Raw genomic sequence first — 22,268 nt, forward strand, 5'->3', positions numbered from 1 at the left:
AAGAAGAGATTCCAAATTTTAATGTCCCAGTTTGAGTATTGCTTTTGATTAAGGCTGTTTGCAGACTAGAATATTAGTAACCCTCCTATTCCCTGTACCACAAAAAGAGATTCGTTTTTATCTTGGGAACAAAGCTGTGTAGAAAAGCTTTTTTAAGCTTTTTTAAGATTTTTTAATTCATGAAACATTTATCTTCGAGTCAGGTTTTGTTACAGTAGCACAAATGTGGTCCGTCAACATTTTCTTTATAACCCCATATTTCCAGGGCTTTTCAAGAGTGCCATCGAGATTCTACTTTGAATTAAAACTTGGCATTCAGAATTTGAAAAAAAAAAAACCTACTACATTTTTCCTTACCAATTAATCAAATAGTTTAGAGATTCTCAAGTTAGAAAAGGACCAAATGCAAAACTTTTATTAATACAAAAAATATTTTAAGACAATTTTGCTAATTTATATCTTTGTAAAAATATTAGCACTCAGTATACAAGTATTAATATTACATCACTGTATATTAGCTCTCAAAATTAACCAAAATGTTACTAAGATAATATAAAAAACGATGACATCTTGTGCTTTGCCTTTTTGGCTTTGTGAGTAATTTATTTCTATTTTGGGAATTGGGATGATTTGAAGTTCTTAGCATAACTGGTTTAAAGTTATAACAGCATCAAGATACTAAACCATAATAACAAGGGTGGTTGGAATACTGAGAGAGTATCAAAGTGTTCCAATTTATTTTTGTGAAATTTAAATTTATGTGGGGAAATTTTACACTCTGTGAACAAAGATTCGTAGCATGAATTGATTCTTTAAATTGATATTTGGAAGTTAACTTGCTAAGTATAATGGTGATAATGAGGACAAAGTAGAGCTTAGTGATAAAGTCTTTCCAACTTTGCTTGGTTCAGAAATACTCCATGAATGGCCAATAACAGTGAGGGGCATCATGATGATCTATCTTTTATAGCTCATTTTGCAGTCTTTTCTGTAACCTCTCCCAGCCTTCAAAGATTTAAGGTTAAGTAAATACAAGGTAGTGAATGAGAGTAAAGACTTTTCAGTGAATCTACTCTTCTGACTGACTTCTCTCCAGCCACACTGGCTTCCTTGTTGTTCCAGAAATGTGTGAGGCAAACATCTACTTGGGGATGTTTGCTCTAGTTTTTCTTTCTACCTGGAACACTTTTCCTCCAGATGTCTGCTTGGCTAACTCCCTTACTATACTTTCATTCTTTATTCAAACCTCATCTTCTGAGTGAGGTCAAACTGGGTAACTCTACTTGATAATGTGATTTCCCTTAGTTCCCAAATCCCAAAGTTCCTACTGTTACTAACCTTGACTGACATTTTCTTTTCAGACTTACTATCTTCTAGTACATTTTATGCCTTTATAACAAAATGCCCATCTCCCCCACTAGAATATAAGGTCCGTGAGAATAAGGTTCTTTGTCTATTTGTTGACATATCCTAAGCACCTAGAATTGTGCTGACAAATATTAATTGCTCAAAAATATTTGTTGAATGAACAAGTCGTTGAATGAAATCTGAATTTCCAAACACGTAGCAAGACTCTCCAAGCAATAATCCACCTATGACTTTCCCTTGTTCTCCTACAGAATTTGGGTTATTTCCCTACAAGAGTAAAGAATGCCCTTTGAACATTGGTGTTCAAAATGAAAGGCCCCACATTTAGATACTTAGATCCCTATTATAATGTGTTATAGGTCCATCTTTCATGGAAACATTTAAACTGAAGCTTGGATGTTTTTGTAATTAATTTTAATTTTAGCTATTATTTGGATAAGTTAAATTGAATGAATAGATGTGATGTTTGTTTTTCACAAAACACATGCTTATTCTATATTTAAAAATGCCACTGTACATATTTTATAAATTTTTGCACATGTAATGATGTTAATGCTGAACTGTGAAAATTCAAGAGCTAAAATGTGATTCTATAATTTAAAAAGAAAAAGAGAGCCCCCACCGTCTACCCCCAGCAGCAGTAGATATGCTGTGCTGAAAACAACAGCTTTCTAATAAGTGATTTATTGATAGTCCTTGGCCTCAGGGCTTGAAAGCTATGCTAATTGAGAAATAAAGCCACTTAGTGAGAGTTTACTACCAGCTCAATGGAGTAAAAGCAACAACAGTAGAATTTCAGTGTAGATACCAGTACTATAGTGTGCTCCCCACTCTAGTTCTGTATGATTCTGAATAGTAGTTGATAGCAAAAGCTAATATTTTCTATGGTGAGAATGTATTAATTCTGGGGAGAGGGGCTAAAATTACTTTAAAACTTAAATAAAAGCATGTTTGAATTCCTTTTTACATTCCAAATGAAATTTATTTGACTTTATTTCTGCTTTGTCTTCCTAGGGTATATGTGAACAGTCACTTTATGGTCACATGCATTCTATCAATGATGCCATTTTTGATCCCAGGGTAAGTTCAGTTCTCCCAGTAAATTGTTTTTAATGCTTCATATATACAAATTCATTTTTATTAAACAAATATCCAAGCTAAAATGGTAAGTTAATGGGGTGAGAAGAACAACTTTAGAAATTAGTTGTAAACAATAGGAAAAGTCCATAGATATACAGGGTTGCAGAATTTTAAAATTCACACACACACACCCCCCACCCCAAGTCACGGCAGGAGTGACAAGGAATTCTACTGTAGTCAACTTTACTCAAACACATTTTTAAGATCCTTTTGTCCAATTTGGGCTTCAAAAAAATAGGTGGGCTATAGACTGCATAAAATTTTAATGCAAAATCATTAAAATAACTATAATCGCTCTGTAATTTTTCTGTAAGAAAACCTGGAGAAGAAAAAGCAGTTAAACAAATTTTCTCCAATTTAGAACAGAACAATCTTGATTTGACAGCTTTTTAATTACTCATGAAAAAGTTTCAAATATGTCCTTCTTCATATAAACTGATGACAAAACAAAAATGTTTATCTGCCACTGGAGGTATTCATTCACATGTAAGGATGATTTCACCAACAATGAAGAGTGTTGGAGAGTCCTTTGTGTTTTCTATGGTTTGAATGTATTCCTCCAAGTTTGTGTGTTGCAAACTTAATCCCCAATGCAACAGTGTTTGGAGGTGGAGCCTTATAGGAGATGTTTAGGTCTTGAGGGTAGTGCCCTCCCCCCTGAATGGGTTGTCTTTTAAAGAAGTTGAAGCTGCAAGTTCTATCCTTTTGCTCTCTTGCTCTTTTGTCCTCTCACCCTCTGATATGGGATGACACAACACAAAGGTCCTCATAAAGTGGTGGTGCCATGCTCTGGGACTTCCCAGCCTCCAGAACTGTGAGAAATAAATTTATTTTCTTTAAAGTTATCCAGTTTGTGGTTTTCTGTCATAGCAACAGAAAACGGATTAAGACAGTTGCCAAGTTAATTGAGGATGTGTTTAAAACGGTTCAGATAGTAATTAAGGAAGGATGATTTAAGTCTATTCTCAGATGAAAGAGATTTGACTAAATAGATGACCTCTTAAGTTCATTTAAACTCTATGATTTAATTCTATCTAGCATTTTGGTTGTCTGGAAGTTCCCAGTAGAGTGAGAATCTTAATTCCAAATTCCACTTCTTTTCCAATTAGCTATAAAAGATACCTGATGGATTACTTACATCTAACTTCACAATGATAGCATAGTCAGAATTCTGTTACCATCATGCTAGTATCATTCTTTTAGAAAGAGGAAAAATGCTCACTAAAAATTATGTCTACTAAGGGAATGTTGATTGCTCCAATTGAAATTGTGATTGTGTCATTGTCAGGCTTGGGCATTTTAATGATGGGCTCAACCAAAATTACATTTTAATAGATTGGTTTTTGTAAGAAATATTCCATCTAATTTTCTGTAGTGAGCCAATTAGTTGGAAAGTATTATAGATTAGTTCTAGATACCAAGGAATATTTTATTTCTAGCAGGGTATGGAAACACTTCAGTACTATGGACCCATTATGAAACAGAATATAGTTTTATGTTAGAAGTCCATTAAGTGGCTTATAGCTTCATATGCCCTACAAAAATTAAATGGGAACTGAAATGAATAATACTTTGTAAATCAGGCATTTTGTTTTGGCAAGCAATATTATAACTGCAAAAGACACAGCATTTTACATTCTAAATATTAAACTTAATAAATATGGAAATAAGCAAATTAGATGTATTGAATCACCAATAAAGAGAGACATACATTAATTACCCATATTTCAAAGGGCGAGATAACAGATATGAGATTTAGGTGTCCAATGTCAAAGTAGCTAATATTTTCTTTTATTATTATACTTCAAGGTCTAGGGTACATGTGCACAATGTGCAGGTTTGTCACATAGGTAAACATGTGCCATGTTGGTTTCCTGCATCCACCAGCTTGTCATTTACATTAGGTATTTCTCCTAATGCTATCCGTCCCCCATACCCCCACCCCCTGGCAGGCCCCAGTGTGTGATGTTCCCTGCCCTGTGTCCAAGTTGTTCATTTCCCACCTATGAGTGAGAACATGCAGTGTTTGATTTTCTGTCCTTGTGATAGTTTGCTCAGAATGATGGTTTCTAGCTTCATCCATGTCCCTGCAAAGGACATGAAATCATCCTATTTTATGGTTACATAGTATTCCATGGTGTATATGTGCCACATTTTCTTAATCCGGTCTATTATTGATGGACATTTGGGTTGGTTCCAAGTTTTTGCTATTGTGAATAGTGCTGCAATTAACATATGTGTACATACGTCTTTATAGTAGCATGATTTATAATACTTTAGGTATATACCCAGTAATGGAATTGCTGGGTCAAATGTTATTTCTAGTTCTAGATCCTTGAGGAATCGCCACACTGTTATCCCAAATGGTTGAACTAATTTACACTCTGACCAACGGTGTAAAGGTGTTCCTATTTCTCCACATCCTCTCCAGCATCTGTTGTTTCCTTTTTAATGATTGTCATTCTAACTGGCATGAGATGGTATCTCATTGTGGTTTTGATTTGCATTTCTCTGATGACTAGTGATGATAAGCATTTTTTCATGTGTCTGTTGGCTGTATGAGTGTCTTCTTTTGAGAAGTGTCTGTTCATATCCTTTGCCCACTTTTTGATGGGGTTGTTTGATTTTTTTCTTGTAATTTGTTTCTTTGTAGATTCTGGATATTAGCCCTTTGTCAGATGAGTAGATTGTAAAAATTTTCTCCCATTCTGTAGGTTGCCTGTTCACTTTGATGGTAGTTTCTTTTGCTGTGCAGAAGCTCTTTAGTTTAATTAGATCCCATTTGTCTATTTTGGCTTTTGTTGCCATTGCTTTTAGTGTTTTAGTCATGAAGTCCTTGCCCATGCCTATGTCCTGAATGGTACTCCCTAGGTTTTCCTCTAGGGTTTTTATGGTTTTAGGTCTAACATTTAAGTCTTTATTCCATCTTGAATTAATTTTTGTATAAGGTGCGAGGAAGGGACCCAGTTCAGGTTTCATCACACAGCTAGCCAGTTTTCCAAGCACCATTTATTAAATAGGGACTCCTTTCCCCATTTCTTATTTTTGTCAGAGTTGTCAAAGATCAGAGGTTGTAGATGTGTGTTGTTATTTCTGAGGCCTCTGTTCTGTTTCACTGGTCTATATCTCTGTTTTGGTGCCAGTACCATGCTGTTTTGGTTACTGTAGCCTTGTAGTATAGTTTGAAGTCAGGTAGTGTGATCCCTCCAGCTTTGTTCTTTTTGTTTAGGATTGTCTTGGCAATGCAGGCTCTTTTTTGGTTCCTGAACTTTAAAGTAGTTTTTTCCAATTCTGTAAAGAAAGTCATTGGTACCTTGATGGGGATGGCATTGAATCCATAAATTACCTTGGGCAGTATGGTCATTTTCACAATATTGATTCTTCCTATCCATGAGCATGGAATGTTCTTCCATTTGTTTGTGTCCTCTTTTATTTCATTGAGCAGTGGTTTGTAGTTCTCCTTGAAGAGGTCCTTCACATCCCTTGTAAGTTGGATTCCTAGGTATTTTATTATCTTTATGACTATTGTGAATGGAAGTTTACTCATGATTTGGCTCTGTTTGTCTGTTATTAGTGTATAGGAATGCTTGTGATTTTTGCACAATGATTTTGTATCCTGAGACTTTGCTGAAGTTGCTTATCAGCTTAAGGAGATTTTGGGCTGAGACGATGGGGTTTTCTAAATATACAATCATGTCATCTGCAAACAGGGACAATTCAAGAGCAGGTTGTTCAATCTCCATGTAGTTGTGCAATTTTTAGTGAGTTTCTTAATCCTGAATTCTAATTTGATTGCACTGTGGTCTGAAAGACAGTTTGTTGTGATTTCTGTTCTTTTACATTTGTTGAGGAGTGCTTCCAATTATGTGGTCAATTTTAGAATAAGTGCGATGTGGTGCTGAGAGGTATGTATATTCTGTTGATTTGGGGTAGAGAGTTCTATAGATGTCTATTAGGTCTGCTTGGTTCAGAGGTGAGTTCATGTCCTGGATATCCTTGTTAACCTTCTGTCTGGTTGATCTGTCTAGTATCGACAGTGGGGTGTTAAAGTCTCCCATTATTATTATGTGGGAGTCTAAGTGTCTTTGTAGGTCTCTAAGGACTTGCTTTATGAATCTGGGTGCTCCTGTATTGGGTGCTTGTATATTTAGGATAGTTAGCTCTTCTTGTTGAGTTGATCCCTTTACCATTATGTAATGGCTTCTTTACCATTATGTGATGGTATCTTTTGATCTTTGTTGGTTTAAAGTCTTTTATCAGAGACTAGGATTGCAACCCCTGCTTTTTTTTTTTTTTTTTTTCTCTCCATTTGCTCGGTAGATCTTCCTCCATCCCTTTATTTTGAGCCCATGTGTGTCTCCGCTCATGAGATGGGTCTCCCGAAGGCCTCACACTGATGGGTCTTGATTCTTTATCTAATTTGCCAGTCTGTCTCTTTTAATTGGGGCATTGGCCTATTTACATTTAAGGTTAATATTGCTATGTGTGAATTTGATACTGTCATTATGATGTTAGCTGTTTATTTTGCCCATTAATTGATGCAATTTCCACGTATCATTGATGATCTTTATAATTTGGCATGTTTTTGCAGTGGCTGGTACTGGTTGTTCCTTTCCATGTTTAGTGCTTCCTTCAGGAGCTCTTGTAAGGCAGGCCTGGCGGTGACAAAATCTCTCAGCATTTGCTTGTCTGTAAGGGATTTTATTTCTTCTTCTTTTATGAAACTTAGTTTGGCTGGATATGAAATTCTGGGTTGAAAATTCTTTAAGAATGTTGAATATTGGCCCCCACTCTCTTCTGGCTTGTAAGGTTTCTGATGAGAGATCCACTGTTAGCCTAATGGGCTTCCCTTTGTGGGTTACCTGACCTTTCTCTCTGGATGCCCTTAACATTTTTTCCTTCATTTCAACCTTGATGAATCTGACAATTATGTGTCTTGGGGTTGCTCTTCTCGAGGAGTATATTTGTGGTGTTCTCTGTATTTCCTGAATTTGAATGTTGGCCTGCCTTGCTAGGTTGGGGAAGTTCTCCTGGATATTATCCTGAAGAATGTTTTCCAGCTTGGTTCCATTGTCTCCGTCACTTTCAGGTACACCAATCAAACGTAGATTTGGTCTTTTCACATAGTCCCATATGTTTTGGAGGCTTTGTTTGTTTCTTTTTACTCTTTTTTCTCTAAACTTCTCTTCTCATTTTATTTCATTAATTGATCTTCAATCACTGATACCCTTTCTTCCACTTGATCAAGTCAGCTACTGAAGCTTGTGCATGCATCATGAAGTTCTCCTGCCGTGGTTTTCAGCTCCATCACATCATTTAAGGTATTCTCTACACTGTTTATTCTAGTTAGCCATTCGTCTAACCTTTTGTCAAGGTTTTTAGCTCCCTTGTGATGGGTTCAAACATCCTCCTTTTGCTCAGAGAAGTTTGTTATTACTGACCTTCTGAAGCCTACTTCTGTCAAGTCGTCAAAGTGATTCTCCGTCAAACTTTTTTCTGTTGCTAGTGAGGAGCTGCGATCCTCTGGTGGAGAAGAGGTACTCTGATTTATAGAATTTTCAGCTTTTCTGCTCTGGTTTCTCCCCATCTTTGTGGTTTTACTTACCTTTGGTCTTTGATGTTGGTGACCTACAGATGGGCTTTTGGTGTAGATGTCCTTTTTGTTTGTGTTGATGCTATTCCTTTCTGTTTGCTAGTTTTCCTTCTAATAGTCGGGTCCCTCAGCTTTAGGTCTGTTGGAGTTTTAAGACCCTGTTTGCCTGGGTATCACCAGCAGAGGCTGCAGAACAGCAAATATTGCAGAACAGCAAATATTGCTTCCTGATCCTTCCTCTGGAAACTTTATCCCAGAGGGGCAGGCACCTACCTGTATGAGGTGTCTGTCAGCCCCTACTGGGAGGTGTCTCCCAGTTAGGCTACACAGGGGTCAGGGACCCACTTGAGGAGGCAGTCTGTTCATTCTCAGAGCTCAAACGCTGTGCTGGGAGAACTCACTGCTCTCTTCAGAGCTGTCAGACCAGGGACATTTAAGTCTGCAGAAGTTGTCTGCTGCCTTTTCTTCAGCTATGCCCAAGAGATGGAGTCTATAGAGGGAGTAGGCCTTGCTTCCTGGCCACTTTGTTTACCAACTCAAGCCTCAGCAATGGTGGATACCCCTCCCCCTGCCAGGCTGCAGCCTTGCAGTTGGATCTCATACTGCTGTGCTAGCAGTGAGCAAGGCTCCATGGGTGTGGGACCCCCTGAGCCATGCACGGGAGAGAATCTCCTTTTCTGCTGGTTGCTAAGACCTTGGGAAAAGCACAGTATTTGGGTGGCAGTGTCCTGTTTTTCCAGATACAGTCTGTCACAGCTTCCCTTGGCTAGGAAAGGGAAATCCCCTGACCAGTTGCACTTCCTGGGTGAGGTGATGCCCCGCCCTGCTTTGGCTGGCCCTCCATGGGCTGCACCCGCTGTCCAACCAGTCCCAGTGAGATGAACCAGGTACCTCAGTTGGAAATGCAGAAATCACCCTTCTTCTGCATTGATCATGCTGGGAGCTGCAGACCGGTGCTGTTCCTATTCGGCTGTCTTGGAACAGAACTCGCTAATATATTTTTATTTGCACACTTTGTTCATATCGAAAGGACTATTACAATACAGCTCCAAATCAGTATCCCACAGCCTCATTAAAATTTTCCACTAATCTTTTCTTTGCTGCAAATATTTATTAACTACTAATATTTTTAAAAAATAATATCTTGTTATGATGACTGACTTTTTTAATGAAATTTTTGATCACTTATATTGTTTTAACAATTGTGTTTTATGTCACATATCTGCTAACCAATGTCAGGAGGTTGAGAAGCAGCTGTGACTGCAGAGTGCAAAGACTCCCACATGTCTCTTGAGGACATAGCATTGAGACACAGTTCATATTCAAACAGACTATCAAAGTTATATTGAAAAAATGCCTATGTGGTACATATACAGAAGGCAAAAATTTTAGTTATTTAGTATTAGCATTGCTTATTATTTGGTCCCTTTGGGGATAGACATTCATGTTGCAGTACTATTTAAAGTTGCATTTAGCTATTTACATAAACATAGTTTGGGGAAAATTCTGCAATTTCAGATTTGCAAGCAGTAATCACACATATAAAACTCAGTGTTATCAAGCTAGCAATCTAGATTCACAGAAACAAGAGTAATGTCAGTGAGATGTTGGGCACAGTGGCTCATGCCTATAATCCCAATACTTTGGGAGGCTGAGGCAGGCAGATCACAAGGTTGAGACGATGCTAGCCAATATGGTGAAACCCCATCACTACTAAAATACAAAAGAATTAGCCAGGTGTGGTGGTACGTGCCTGTGGTTCCAGCTACTCGGGAGGCTGAGGCAGGGGAATTGCTCAAACCTGGAGGCAGAGATTGCAGTGAGCTGAGATTGTGCCACTGCACTCCAGCCTGGTGACAGAATGAGACTCCATCTCAAAAACAAACAAACAAACAAAAAAGTTACCCTCCTATCTCTGTCCACAACAAGAATCCTGCACCGATCCACAGACAAAAGTCTATCTGCAGGAGTCTCAGGATTCAGGTAGGAGGCTAGAGAGCCCCAGTGGAGCCCAAGACTCAGGAGGATTATTTTGAGAGTATAGTCCAGCACCCATGTAGCTGATCCGCTGATTATGCTCCCAGGTTCAAGCCTAGGAATAACCTCATTTCCCAAAGGGCTTGGCTAGATCCTTGTTTGACCTTAAACCTGTGCCAAAACCTTTCCCAGGCATCCAAGAGGAACCACACAGACTACTGCCTCAGTGAAGAGACTTGTCTGCTCAATGACAGTGGTCTTCACAATGAACCTGAAAGTTGCTCTTTGGCTTGGCACCAGCCTCCCTCAACTGAAGTTCCATATGAGAACTACTTGTACAAGGATGCAGAAGGAGACTTGCCCATATTCTCTCAGCCTGGGACTTTAAGCCTCCATGATGAGTTTGCTAACCTCCATTTCACAACAGATGTTGAGGTACACCAGTCTCAGTTCCAGCTCCCCTTACTTCTTTTGGGGAACTGTACTCTATGCAAAGACCTGCTGGGAATTGCACACTCACGTGGGCCAGTGAGACAGGTTCATCAGCTGTTGTCACACAGCAGGTCCTGAGAGGGCCCAGTGCACTTGTGCAGAGACTTTCTGGGAAGCACACCTGTGTGGGCCATTAGAAAATATTTTAGTCTCAGGTTCCTGTTCAGCTTTCATCAACAGCCTAGGGATCCTCCTTAAGTCTTCTCCATGTCCTTCTAGTACAGAGAGCCATGCCAGCCTTGGAGCCGTTGTGAGATTCACAGCAAACCTGGACTGAGAGGGTCCTCTAGTGCTAAGACAAATTCAGTGATCACAGGCTCAGGGAACACAATTAGTCTTTTTAGATCTCTGGAAGACCCTCTGAAAAATGATAGGCACAATAAAGCCAGACTGTGAAGACTGGAACAAATATCCAGTCTTTCAAAGTGCAGACATTTTCACATGTCCATTATCATCAGTAATATTCAGGGAAATGTTACCTTATCAAACAGAGAAAATAAGACACCAGACACTGACCTTAAAGTGTTAAGGATGTGTAATCTCTCACATAAAGAATTCAAAAATAGCTGCTTTAAGGATGCTCCTCAAACTTCAAAAAATATAGAGAAACAATTGAGAAATTTATCAGAGAAATTTTATAGAGAGATTGAAATTTTAAAAAAATCAAACAGAAATCCTGAAGCTGAAAAATATAATGAAGGAAATAAAAGACACAGTGGAGAGCATCAGCAGCAGAATTGATCAAACAGAAGAAAGAATTAGTAAGCTTGGAGACAGTCTATTTGGAAATACAGTCAGAAGAGAAAGAGATAAAAGAATTAAAATGAAGAAATTACAGGATCCTACAACAGTTGCACATCAAAGAAAAGCTCAGAAGTAGGCTTCACTGCTGAATTCTACCAAACATGTAAAAAAGAGCTAATACCAATGTTTCTCAAACTATTCCTAAAACTTGAAGAGGATAGAGTTCTTGCTAACTCATCCTATGAGAACAGCACTACCCTGATACCAAAAACAGACAAAGACACAACAACAAAAACAGCCAACACTATAAACCACCATTCCTGATGAACATAGATGCAGAAACTCTCAAGAAAATACTAGCAAACCAAATCCAACAGCACATCAAAAAGGTCATTCACCATCATCAAGTGAGATTTATCCCAGGGATGCAAGGATGATTTAACATAGGCAATTCAGTAAATGTTATATATCACGTTAACAGAATGAAAGACAAAACTTAAATGATTATCTCATTAGCCATGGGAAAAGCATTCAATAAAATTCACAATCACTTTATAGTAAAAACCCTGAACAATTAGTATAGAAGAAACATATCACAACACAATAAGAGCCATATATAAGAAACCTACAAACATCATACTAAATAGGGAAAAGCTGAAAGTTTTTCCTCTAAAATCTGGACTAAGACAAAGATGCCTATCTTTACTGTTTCTGTTCAACATAGTGCTAGAAGTCCTAGCCAGAGCAATTAGGCAGTAAAAGGAAATAAATCACATCCAAATTGGAAAGGAGGAAGACAATTTGTCTCTTTGTACAGATGATATGATCTTACATAGAGAAAACTCTACAGACCCCACTGAAAAACTGTTAGAACTAATACATTCAGTAAAGATGGAGTACACAAAATCAACAAAAAAATTAGTAACATTTCTATGTGCAACAGCAAACTATCTGAAAAAGATATGACAAAAGCAAGCCCATTTACAATAACTACAAAAAAATCTAGAAATAAATTTAAACAAAAACATGAAAGATTTCTGTAATGAAAACTACAAAATAATTATGAAGGAAAATTGAAGAGGACACTAATAAATGGAAAGATACTCTGTCATCGTGGGTTGGAAGAATTAATATTGTTAAACTATCTGTATTAGTGTCTTCTCACACTGCTATCAAGCACTGCTTGAGACAGAATAATTTATAAAGGAAAGAGGTTTAATTGACTCACAGTTCCACATCGTTGGGGAGGCCTCAGGAAACTTACAATCATGGCAGAAGGGGAATTAAACACGTCCATCTTCACATGGTGGCAGCAGAGAAGTGCTGAGCAAAAGGGGGGAAAGCCCCTTGTAAAACCATCAGATCTCTTGAGAACTCACACACTATCATGAGAATAGCATGACGGTAACTGCCCCCATGATTAAATTACCTACCACCGATCCCTCCCAGACATCTGGCGATTATGGGAACTACAATTCTAGATGAAATTGAGTGGAAATACAGCAAACCATATCAATATCCATAATACCCAACGTGGTCTACAAATACAATGCAATCTCTATAAAAAATACTAATGACATTCTCTATAAAAATTGAAATGAAATTTCAAATCTTTGTGCAACCAAAAGGCTCCAAATAGCCAAAGCAATCCTGAGCTTAAAGAAAGAAACTGGAGGTAACACACTATCTGATGTTAAAATATACTACAATGCTGAGAAATTTGAATATTCTTACCATAAAGAAATGATAAGCGTTTGAGGTGATAGATGTGATAATTACCCTGATTTGATCATTACTCAATGCACACATGTATCAAAATATCACATTGTATCCTTAAATATGTAGTTATGTGTCAATGAAAAACAAAATACAACTTTAAAAAAGATTCACAGAAACAGATATGCAATAAACAATATTTATATATGGCCCTGAAAAACTATTAAATTGAGTTTTATTTGTTAAATTGAATTTTATTTCTCTTATGGTATTAGAGCTCTGATGTCTTTATTTCTCACTGGTTTCTCCATTAGAAGTAGATATTTATTTTAAACCTCCTTTTAAACTAATCTGTAATGAGACATTTTAAGGAACTATGAAAGCTACTTATTAAGTCCTTTTTATAAAGCAAAGCCAAAACCAGAAAAGGAAGATGACAGTAATTTCCAGAAAATTATTAATAGCCACAGAAAATCCAATGTAAAGGGAAAATTAGAAACAAAAATTGCATAAAAATTATGTAGCAGAAAAATGAGCAGGGAGTCTCATCTGACTTCAAATTTCCAGTAAGTTGACCTAAATATTACTAGGATGGACATTGCATAGGGCCTTCTAGAAGCTCTTGCTGGACTTTTCCATTTTTCCTTATTTTTATTTTGCATTCTAGTCTCATCTTGAAATTAGTTATGTAAATCTTTGATATTTATGAGATATACCAATATGTTTTATTATTTCTTTGCCTATAACGAATTTATTTCTTTTCTCTTCTCCCTGCAGGGTTTCATTTTCTCTTACTAAAGATAGTCTCTCGTAGTTCTTTCAGGGAAAGTGTATGGGTAGTAAACTTTTTTTGGTCTTTGTATATCTGGAAATGTCATTATTTTATTTTCATTCTATTATTTCCTTTGTCATTATTGTTGCTGATGAGAATCAACTATACATTTAGTAGTTGATCCTTTGTAGATAAGGTTGGATCTTTCTCATACATTTTACTATCTTGGATATTTTGCTTTTAATTTTTCTATGCTATGTCTACATGTAGTTTTGCTTCTTTTTTGTTTTTCTCTGGGCCTGATGTGCCTTCTCAATATGAGCACCTTTGTCTTTCTACAATGCTGGGAATTTTTCAGTTGTTATGTTATTAAATATTATGTTTTGTCAATTTTCTCTAGTATCTGTTTTAGAAACTCCTTTTATATCCGTGTTGAAACTTCTCATTCACTTCATGTTTCTTTTTGTATTTCCTGTGCTTTACTTCTTTGTGTGGCATTTCTATTAATTTCTTCACAACTGTCTTATAAATCAATCTTTCTTTAGCTGAATCCTGTTTAATTTTATTCTTTCTACTGAGTTTTTCTATTTCAATTACCGCATTTCTTATAGAATTTATATTAGATTCTTTTCAACTTTGTGCATCCTTGTTTCATTATGTCTACTTTGATTTTAGGCATATATTAATTTCTTTTTTTTTTTTTTACTTTTTGATCTATACTTTCTATTAATTTTGAGTGGCAGGAATATTTCTTCATTATCTTACATTTCCTTGTTCCCTAGAAACCTCCACTAGCATTTTCACCTCGACTATTCCAATATGAATTCCAAATCAAAAAGTTTACTGAAACTCTTCTTGATCTCTACATTGTTTTAGCCAATGAGTAATTTTCATTATCACCTAAATTGTTCTCCTGTCTTGCGTCCTGAGAAATAAAATATCCACAGGCACCACTTCTCAGTCTACTGTGCTGGATCCTACTTTCTTACTTGACTGCTAAATATTAAACTGTATCAAGGCTCAATCTTAAATCCTGTTATCTAGCAGATTCTCTTCATAATTCATATTATTCAAACTTGTACCTTTTAATTTTATTGATATGATGATGATTTTCCAGTAAATCCCATTCTGACCCCCAAATTTACCATTAGTCATTTTGCATCTCAGCCTAAATATCTATGACATCTCATTAAAATATGTTAAAAATGAAACTTGCTTTCCCATAATCCACACTGATTCCTTTCTCCATTATATCATCTTAATAAATATTATTCTATTCATCTAGATGCAGAAGTAGAATGATCAGTCATAGCTAGCAATTGTCTTGGGGATTTTTGTCTGTTTACTTTTTTCAAAAATCTCTCTATACCAGAATTCAGGGAAAAGAAATAAGGATATTTTCAATTTTGTTTTATGCAATATCTCCAATATGTAGCATATTCTGTTTTACATATTTAATATTCAAAAACAGCAATGAATAAATAAATGAATGAATGCTGAATTCTGAACGAATATAAGCACAAGGCTTTCATTATAGCATTGTATCATTAGATCTTATTTACTTCAACTTGATTAGGCTTCCAAATTCTGCAGATGCTTAGCTGCAAACTAAAGTTATTTAATTATCAGGATAGATTCGCTGTTCCTTAGAAAGCTACTATGGCATCATAGTGTACCATGCCTTTGGAGTCCCTGTACAGTTACTCAGTTTCAGTTATATTTGTCTCCTATTGGTACTTTTCAGATTCTGGCTTTGCTATTCATAAGACATATGATCTTGAGCAAATTATTGAGCTCATCCTTAAAATGAGTGATAAAAGAACAGTGAATATTAGATAATACATATAATGTGTTTTAAATAGTGCTTAGTAACTAGAAGATGGTATTATTCCTACTACTGCTATTATTATTAACAAAGTCTGAGCATCTCTAATACAAAAATCTAAACTCCAAAATGTTCCAAAATCCAAAACTTATGGTGTCATGTTCAACACCTGACACCTTTGCTTTTTGCTGGTTTAGTGTGCACAAACTTTGTTTCATGCATAAAATTATCTAAAATGCTGTATAAAATTACCTTCAGTCTATGTGCATAAGGTATATACGAAACATAAATTAATGTTATGTTTAGACTTGGGTCCTATCCCCACAATATTACATTATGTATATGCAAATATTCTAAAATTTTTAAAAAGTCAGAAATCTAAAACATTTCTATTCCTAAGAATTTTGTATAAGGCATACTGAACCTGTACTTTTGTTAATGGAGCTAATGTGCCTTTCTAGCCATTTGTTTTCAAATAAGTAGAAGTAAATAAAGAATAATCACACACAAATATGTATAACATAAATTCCTTATAGTCTATAATTTAATTTTCTATAACATAATATCAGTAGTGTGCACATAAACTTGCCATACATATTTTGCACCTAAGCAAAGTTCAGGAACATAAAAAGTTAAAATTATCCTAAAAAAGAATGTGTGACTGTATGAAACTTGAGCTAAATCCTGCTAAAAAAAAATGGGTATAAGCTTCAGAGGGAGTATTTTGTTTCTTTTATATCTGGATATGTTATACAATAATTAGGCAGTTAAATGTTTTAAATTTGATCTAAGATAGGTTAACTGCTTTTCCTAAGTTGCCAGTAAATAAATATAAATGCATCAATTCACATTACCTTTTTAAAAAATCAGTGATAAACAAAAACCTGCAATTGCCTGCCTAAAAAAGTGATCCTATCTCCACTTTAGCAAAGGAAGTTGAATTTCTGATTTCTCAATTTTGTTTGTTACCTAAGTTCAAACAGCAAGCACTCAATATCAATCTCTGGCCATTTTATATAAAGAAATGCAAACAACATTTAGGTCATACAGTGATTGATTCCCTGAAGGACAAATGATGTCAGGCGGTATTTATACACCAAAAATATTTCCATTTTGTTTATTTCTCCAGCAATCCACCTTGATGTCAACTACCATTTAGCTGGGCCAATAATATTGATATTTGATGTCAGTTCTTATTCATTACTATACCAAGATGATGCATAAGTCAAAACTTTTAGATGTGTGGTGAAAAACACTGAAGCAGGTTCTGTCTATCCAAGGAAATTGGAAACAACAATAGAATATAAAATTAAGGAATATGTAATCTCCCATTTTTATTTTAGAAAATATTTAAATTATGTCAATATTACTACATAATCAAGAAATAATTTTATATCTCAAGCCCATCCTATACTATGTGATTTTTTTTTTTTTTTTTTTTTTTTTTTTTTTGAGACGGAGTCTCGCTCTGTCGCCCAGGCTGGAGTGCAGTAGCCGGATCTTGGCTCACTGCAAGCTCCGCCTCCCGGGTTCACACCATTCTCCTGCCTCAGCCTCCCGAGTAGCTGGGACTACAGGCGTCCGCCACCTCGCCCGGCTAGTTTTTTGTATTTTTTAGTAGAGATGGGGTTTCACCGTGTTAGCCAGGATGGTCTCGATCTCCTGACCTCGTGATCCGCCCGCCTCGGCCTCCCAAAGTGCTGGGATTACAGGCTTGAGCCACCACGCCCGGCCTTACTATGTGATTTTTTTAACTTAATATTTTATTAAATAAACTTTTTGCCTTAATACTTTTTGTACTTTGGAAAGAAAAATAATTTCTAGTAAAAAGCGACATACTTTAAAAAACGTAAAGCAAAAGAAGAGAATTTGTATAAGCAGACATTAAAAAATTAATTAGAATACAAGGTAACTATAATAAATTAATAGAAGTCTTCTGTCTTTATTTCTACTTTATTTTGGTGTTAGAAATCTAACACTGTAAATGACTACAGATAAAAATGATACATTTAAGATTCTATTGCACCGCCCCGAAATTTTAACCTCCAATCATCACTCCTACAGTCAAATGGAGTTGATTTCATACATTTGTCATTTTCTTGATGGGTCTACGAAAATTGAAAGCAACATAATTATGTCATATTTCTTGATACTTCCTCTTTGACCAAAAAAAAAAATAATCCTTTGTTTTCTATATATGTATCTTTGGATAACTTTAAAACCTTTTAGCATATATGAAAACACTTCAGTAGTGAAATTTCTACTTAGCAACCCTTTATATCAACTGTGTCCTGGCACTAATCTAAATAGTGAGAGTTCAGCAATGAAAAATACCAAGTCCTGTCCTTATGTACCTTATATTCTCTTAATAATCAGAGACAATAAACCAGTAAGTAAGTGAATAATCTCAGGAATATGAAGTGCTACCTATCAAGAATCAATCAGTTGAAAGAGTAATAAGGTGGGAGTTGAGGCTTATAATGCAATGGTCAGAGAGAGATTCTCTGAGAGAATAAAGAAACCATATATGAAGGTTTGAAGGAAGAGAACTCAAACATAGGCAATAAGAGATACCAAGTTCCTGAAGTGTGACAACATGGTACTGTGCAGGAATAGCAATAGAGTTCACATCGAGTGAACTAGGAATAGATTAAGCAGGTGGAATATCTAGAATCATATAGATAACTGATTGGTAATGTCACCTATACAAAGATAACCCAGCTATGAGAAGTGTAATGGATTTTTTTGTGTGACTAATACCTTAACTTTTTTTAACCCTGGAATTCTTAGCATAATTCTCAGTAAGAAGCACTAATCAATAAATATTCATTGACTAGGAAATGTCAGAAAGTCACTGTAGGTCAGAACTGAAGAGATATTGAAGAGGACATAGGACCATGTTTGCTGCGACACAACTAAACTTATTTTCTATCATTGATTCTAAATTTTATTTTAAAATTTAATATACTTTTCAGACTCCCATTATTGTTTTGAGCATATGGCTGCCAAAACTAGTTCAAAATCTTTTATTTTTTTATAAGAAATAATGTCACTGATCAGGATATTTGACCATTCAGACAACTGGTCTTCTAATACAGTAAAATCTCATTTAAACAGGTTTCACAGTATAAAAATATTCTAAGTAATGTGAAAATATCAACATAAAATGATACACTCCTCTCTAATTAGGATTTATTAGAGCCAGTCTTAACTTGTATGTGATTTAAAAAGTGTAAAAAACTACATGTATGATAAACAGCATGAATTTTTAAGATTGTTTTACATAATGGGGATAATGTCTAATGCATGAACATTGTTTTTGAAGCACATAATTAGAGCAAAAAGAATTGTCACACCAATTTACTCATAAGCACAATTACAAGAAAACTTGATTATCCCCTTTAATGTAATTTTCCCCCACTTAATTGTACGTTGGCAGGTGAATGTGACCCTGTGAATCCATACTTTAAGAAGTGACTGCTAGTTAACATGCAAAACCACAGGCAGAATGAGAGAGTCTGCCCTTTCTCTGGAAGATATTTAATTTGTATACCAAGTGGCTCTGCAGGGAAACTGTTTTTTTTTTTTTTTTTTTTTTTTTTTTGAGACGGAGTCATGCTCTGTCGCCCAGGCTGGAGTGCAGTGGCCGGATCTCAGCTCACTGCAAGCTCCGCCTCCCGGGTTCACGCCATTCTCCTGCCTCAGCCTCCCGAGTAGCTGGGACTACAGGCGCCCGCCACTTCGCCCGGCTAGTTTTTTGTATTTTTTAGTAGAGACGGGGTTTCACCGTGTTAGCCAGGATGGTCTCGATCTCCTGACCTCGTGATCCGCCCGTCTCGGCCTCCCAAAGTGCTGGGATTACAGGCTTGAGCCACCGCGCCCGGCCGGGAAACTCTTTTAAAAGGTACATCTTCCAGCAGGATGGGCTGGAATTTCCTGAAGCTCCTTTCACCTTGGTCTTGGGCTGTCATGTGCATCATCAGCTTGCTCTGCCATTTCCTCAATAGCTAGACCAAAACACGCAACAGTTTTCTAACTAAAGGAATTTATTCTGCTATCTAGATTGCATTCAGAAACCTAAATTCATTGAATTGTTTCCAAAAAACATTGGAGTTTTCATATTTATTTATTTTTTCTTTCTTTCTTTCTTTCTTTTTTAAGATTTAGCAAATATTCCCTGATTTGTTATTTGGGTGGTTGTGAAGTGAAAGAACCTTTTGTTTCTTCTGACTTTAATACCTGGTTGCATTTAGATCCTTTACTTCACCTGAGCTGGAGAAAGGACCATGGAGAATCTGAAGTATATACTCTGTTTCTTTTTCATGAGGCTTGATACTGGAATTGGCTGTAGTCATTCAAAATGTTCTCTTTTTAGTCTGAGGGACAGAAGTTTTTTCTAAGAAATAGCTGGTTTTCAATTTTTACAGACTGAAATACAAAGTTATGAAATAAGTCATTACATTATGAATTGCTTTTCTATCATGGTATGCTTTGTATACCTAAAATGGTAAAAAACAGACTATTGTGGATTGGTGAGGTTGTAACTTCGCTCTCTCCAAAGAGTATTATGGATACAATTCCATATCTTCAATGAAATATGACTGTCTTACTAGTGAAAAAAAATATAGTTTCTAAGAAAAAATAAAGCTAGCAAACAGAAGGAGAGTCTGTTACAAATAATTCTTAAAAAGGCTCTACATTTTAGTTAAATATATATAGCTCCATCCTCTAAGCTATTTTTATAGATCAAACTATAGATTTTGGATATTTTATCAAGTCACTTCAATATGAGGTACAGGCAGAAAGATATGGCACCTTTTCTCACCCATCTGAAGGAACACAGCTGGAAGTCCTGTAACAAAAGACAGGTTAACAAGGGAAAAGTATAACAAATGTATTTAATCAGGGTTTTACTTGACATGGGAGCCTTCAGGAATGAAAACTTAAAAGACCCAGGGAAAATTGTCTATTTTGATGTTTAGATTTAATGAAGAATAGACAATAACTTAGAAATGTGATTGGGCAAGAGAGTATAATCTAATTGTAATAGACCAAGGGAAGAAATCCAGTAAGGCCTGACTTTCTTTTCTTTTCCTTCTCCTTCCTTCCTTTCTTTGTTTTATTTTGTTTGGCATTTCTGTATAGCATTTCTTTCACCTGGCAATGGGGGCACCTGGAATCAAGGTCTTCAAAAAAGAAGGGATGGAGTGAGCTTCCTAGGCTTTATGGAGAAGGGAGAAGGGATGGAGTGAGCTTCCTAGGTTTTATGGCTTGCTTTCGGGGAGAGAAGTTTCAGTTTCTGACTCACCTTGGGGAAGAAGAATTCTGGTTACTATGACTCATTTCATGGGAGAAGTAGGGTCGGGAGACAGGAAGGTGGAGAAGGTCAGAGACCCTTCCAGTTTCCTTTAGTTCGAAGTATTTTCAGCACACCAAGGAGTCATACTTCAGGGTGTGTCATGTTCTGTGCTCCAACAATGGCAACAGCCAGGCATGATTTATGGTCATAAACATGAATCTTGGTAATGTAAACATTATGATGACACAACCCTATTCATACATTATCAACTCTATGTATATAATGGAACTTCTCTGAATTTATGTGACTGTATTTATGTACATATTAAGAGAAAATAAATCCATTGCAGGTTATCCCAGCAATGTTATTGCAGTGAGCACCATGTTAATCAATAATAATTAGCTACTTTAAAAGAGACTTTTGTCAAATTGAGGAACACCTTAGGTTACTATCACAATAAACAGATCTTACAGATTGTGTATCTATGTCATGTAATATCTTCTGCAGTGATCAAACAGCAAAAGTACATTGTTGTTAATAATAGTAATTAACACATTGCTCTCATCTTTGCTAGATGATTTATTTCTCTACAGTCTATAAAACATACATATATTTTTTTTTAAAAAGCATTATCCCCAAGTACTTAAGAAATGATTATTTTGAAATTACTAGAAATCTAAAGTTGTAAATTTTTTATAGTAAGTTCTCTGTAAATGTTTATGAAACTGAATTCAGTAGATAAAAATATTTTTTTTTTTCCCCACAAGGGGGAAAAAAAGTAGATTTGATGGAATTTTGCAGTTTGCCACTGTGTCAGCTGCTAATGTGGACATTCAGGATTCCGAACCCCTCTTTGACCTCTAATCACTGCTGCAGAAATCTAGTGCTCCTCCAATTTTCAATCCCTGCCTTCTGCCTTTCATATCTCAGGGAATATAAAAGACCTGACTTCCTCCCTGAATAAAGGACAACAGATTAATGAATTTAAGTGTCTGCCTCTTTAAAATTATCATCCCTGGTATACTATTTCAAGTGCAGTATCAACTGTGGCTAGCTTTTACTCTTCAGGGGGTCCAGTGATGTTCAGTTTCTTATGTAAATTTATGCAAAAGCTGCTCCAACGATATCACATGCTGTTCATTTCAAACCCCAAAAAGAATGCTGTATTTCTTTATCTGGTAGATGGAAAGACCAGAGTGGGAGTGAGCTGAGTTACAGGTTAACAAACAGAATACTGGTCTATCCAAGGAGGAGGAGAGTTTGGAAAGGAAAACACGATATATATTTTCAATTGTGTTAAATAAAAGATTCACCTGTGTGTATTTTGTTTTTATCTATAAAT

At 36.0% G+C, this 22,268-nt stretch overlaps 1 protein-coding gene and 1 long non-coding RNA gene across 7 annotated transcripts in view; one reads left to right on the forward strand and one right to left on the reverse strand.

The window, feature by feature from the left end:
- The window catches only part of LOC105481156 (uncharacterized), a 46,497-nt gene extending 25,463 nt beyond the window's left edge, over nt 1–21,034 (reverse strand). Inside the window, exons 1-3 of one of the 4 annotated variants that reach the window (XR_011610013.1) lie at nt 20,936–21,023; nt 20,443–20,479; nt 19,867–20,055 (exon numbers count right to left, since the gene is read on the reverse strand). This is a non-coding gene — a long non-coding RNA (uncharacterized lncRNA). Of the gene's footprint in view, nt 1–10,598; nt 10,676–19,866; nt 20,056–20,442; nt 20,480–20,935 lie in introns of those variants that run through there. The other 3 variants (XR_011610012.1, XR_986800.3, XR_986802.3) reach the window with 3 other exon arrangements.
- Nucleotides 1–22,268, forward strand: part of LOC105481157 (sperm associated antigen 16) — a 1,164,883-nt gene that overhangs the window by 855,831 nt on the left and 286,784 nt on the right. For all 3 annotated transcript variants that reach the window (XM_071073329.1, XM_011740504.2, XM_011740505.3), the window contains exon 14: nt 2,383–2,448. In XM_071073329.1, coding sequence (XP_070929430.1) covers nt 2,383–2,448 — 66 coding nt within the window. The remainder of the gene's footprint in view (nt 1–2,382; nt 2,449–22,268) is intronic.

This window comes from Macaca nemestrina, chromosome 11 (genome assembly GCF_043159975.1).
Source record: "Macaca nemestrina isolate mMacNem1 chromosome 11, mMacNem.hap1, whole genome shotgun sequence".
Lineage (NCBI taxonomy): Eukaryota > Metazoa > Chordata > Mammalia > Primates > Cercopithecidae > Macaca > Macaca nemestrina.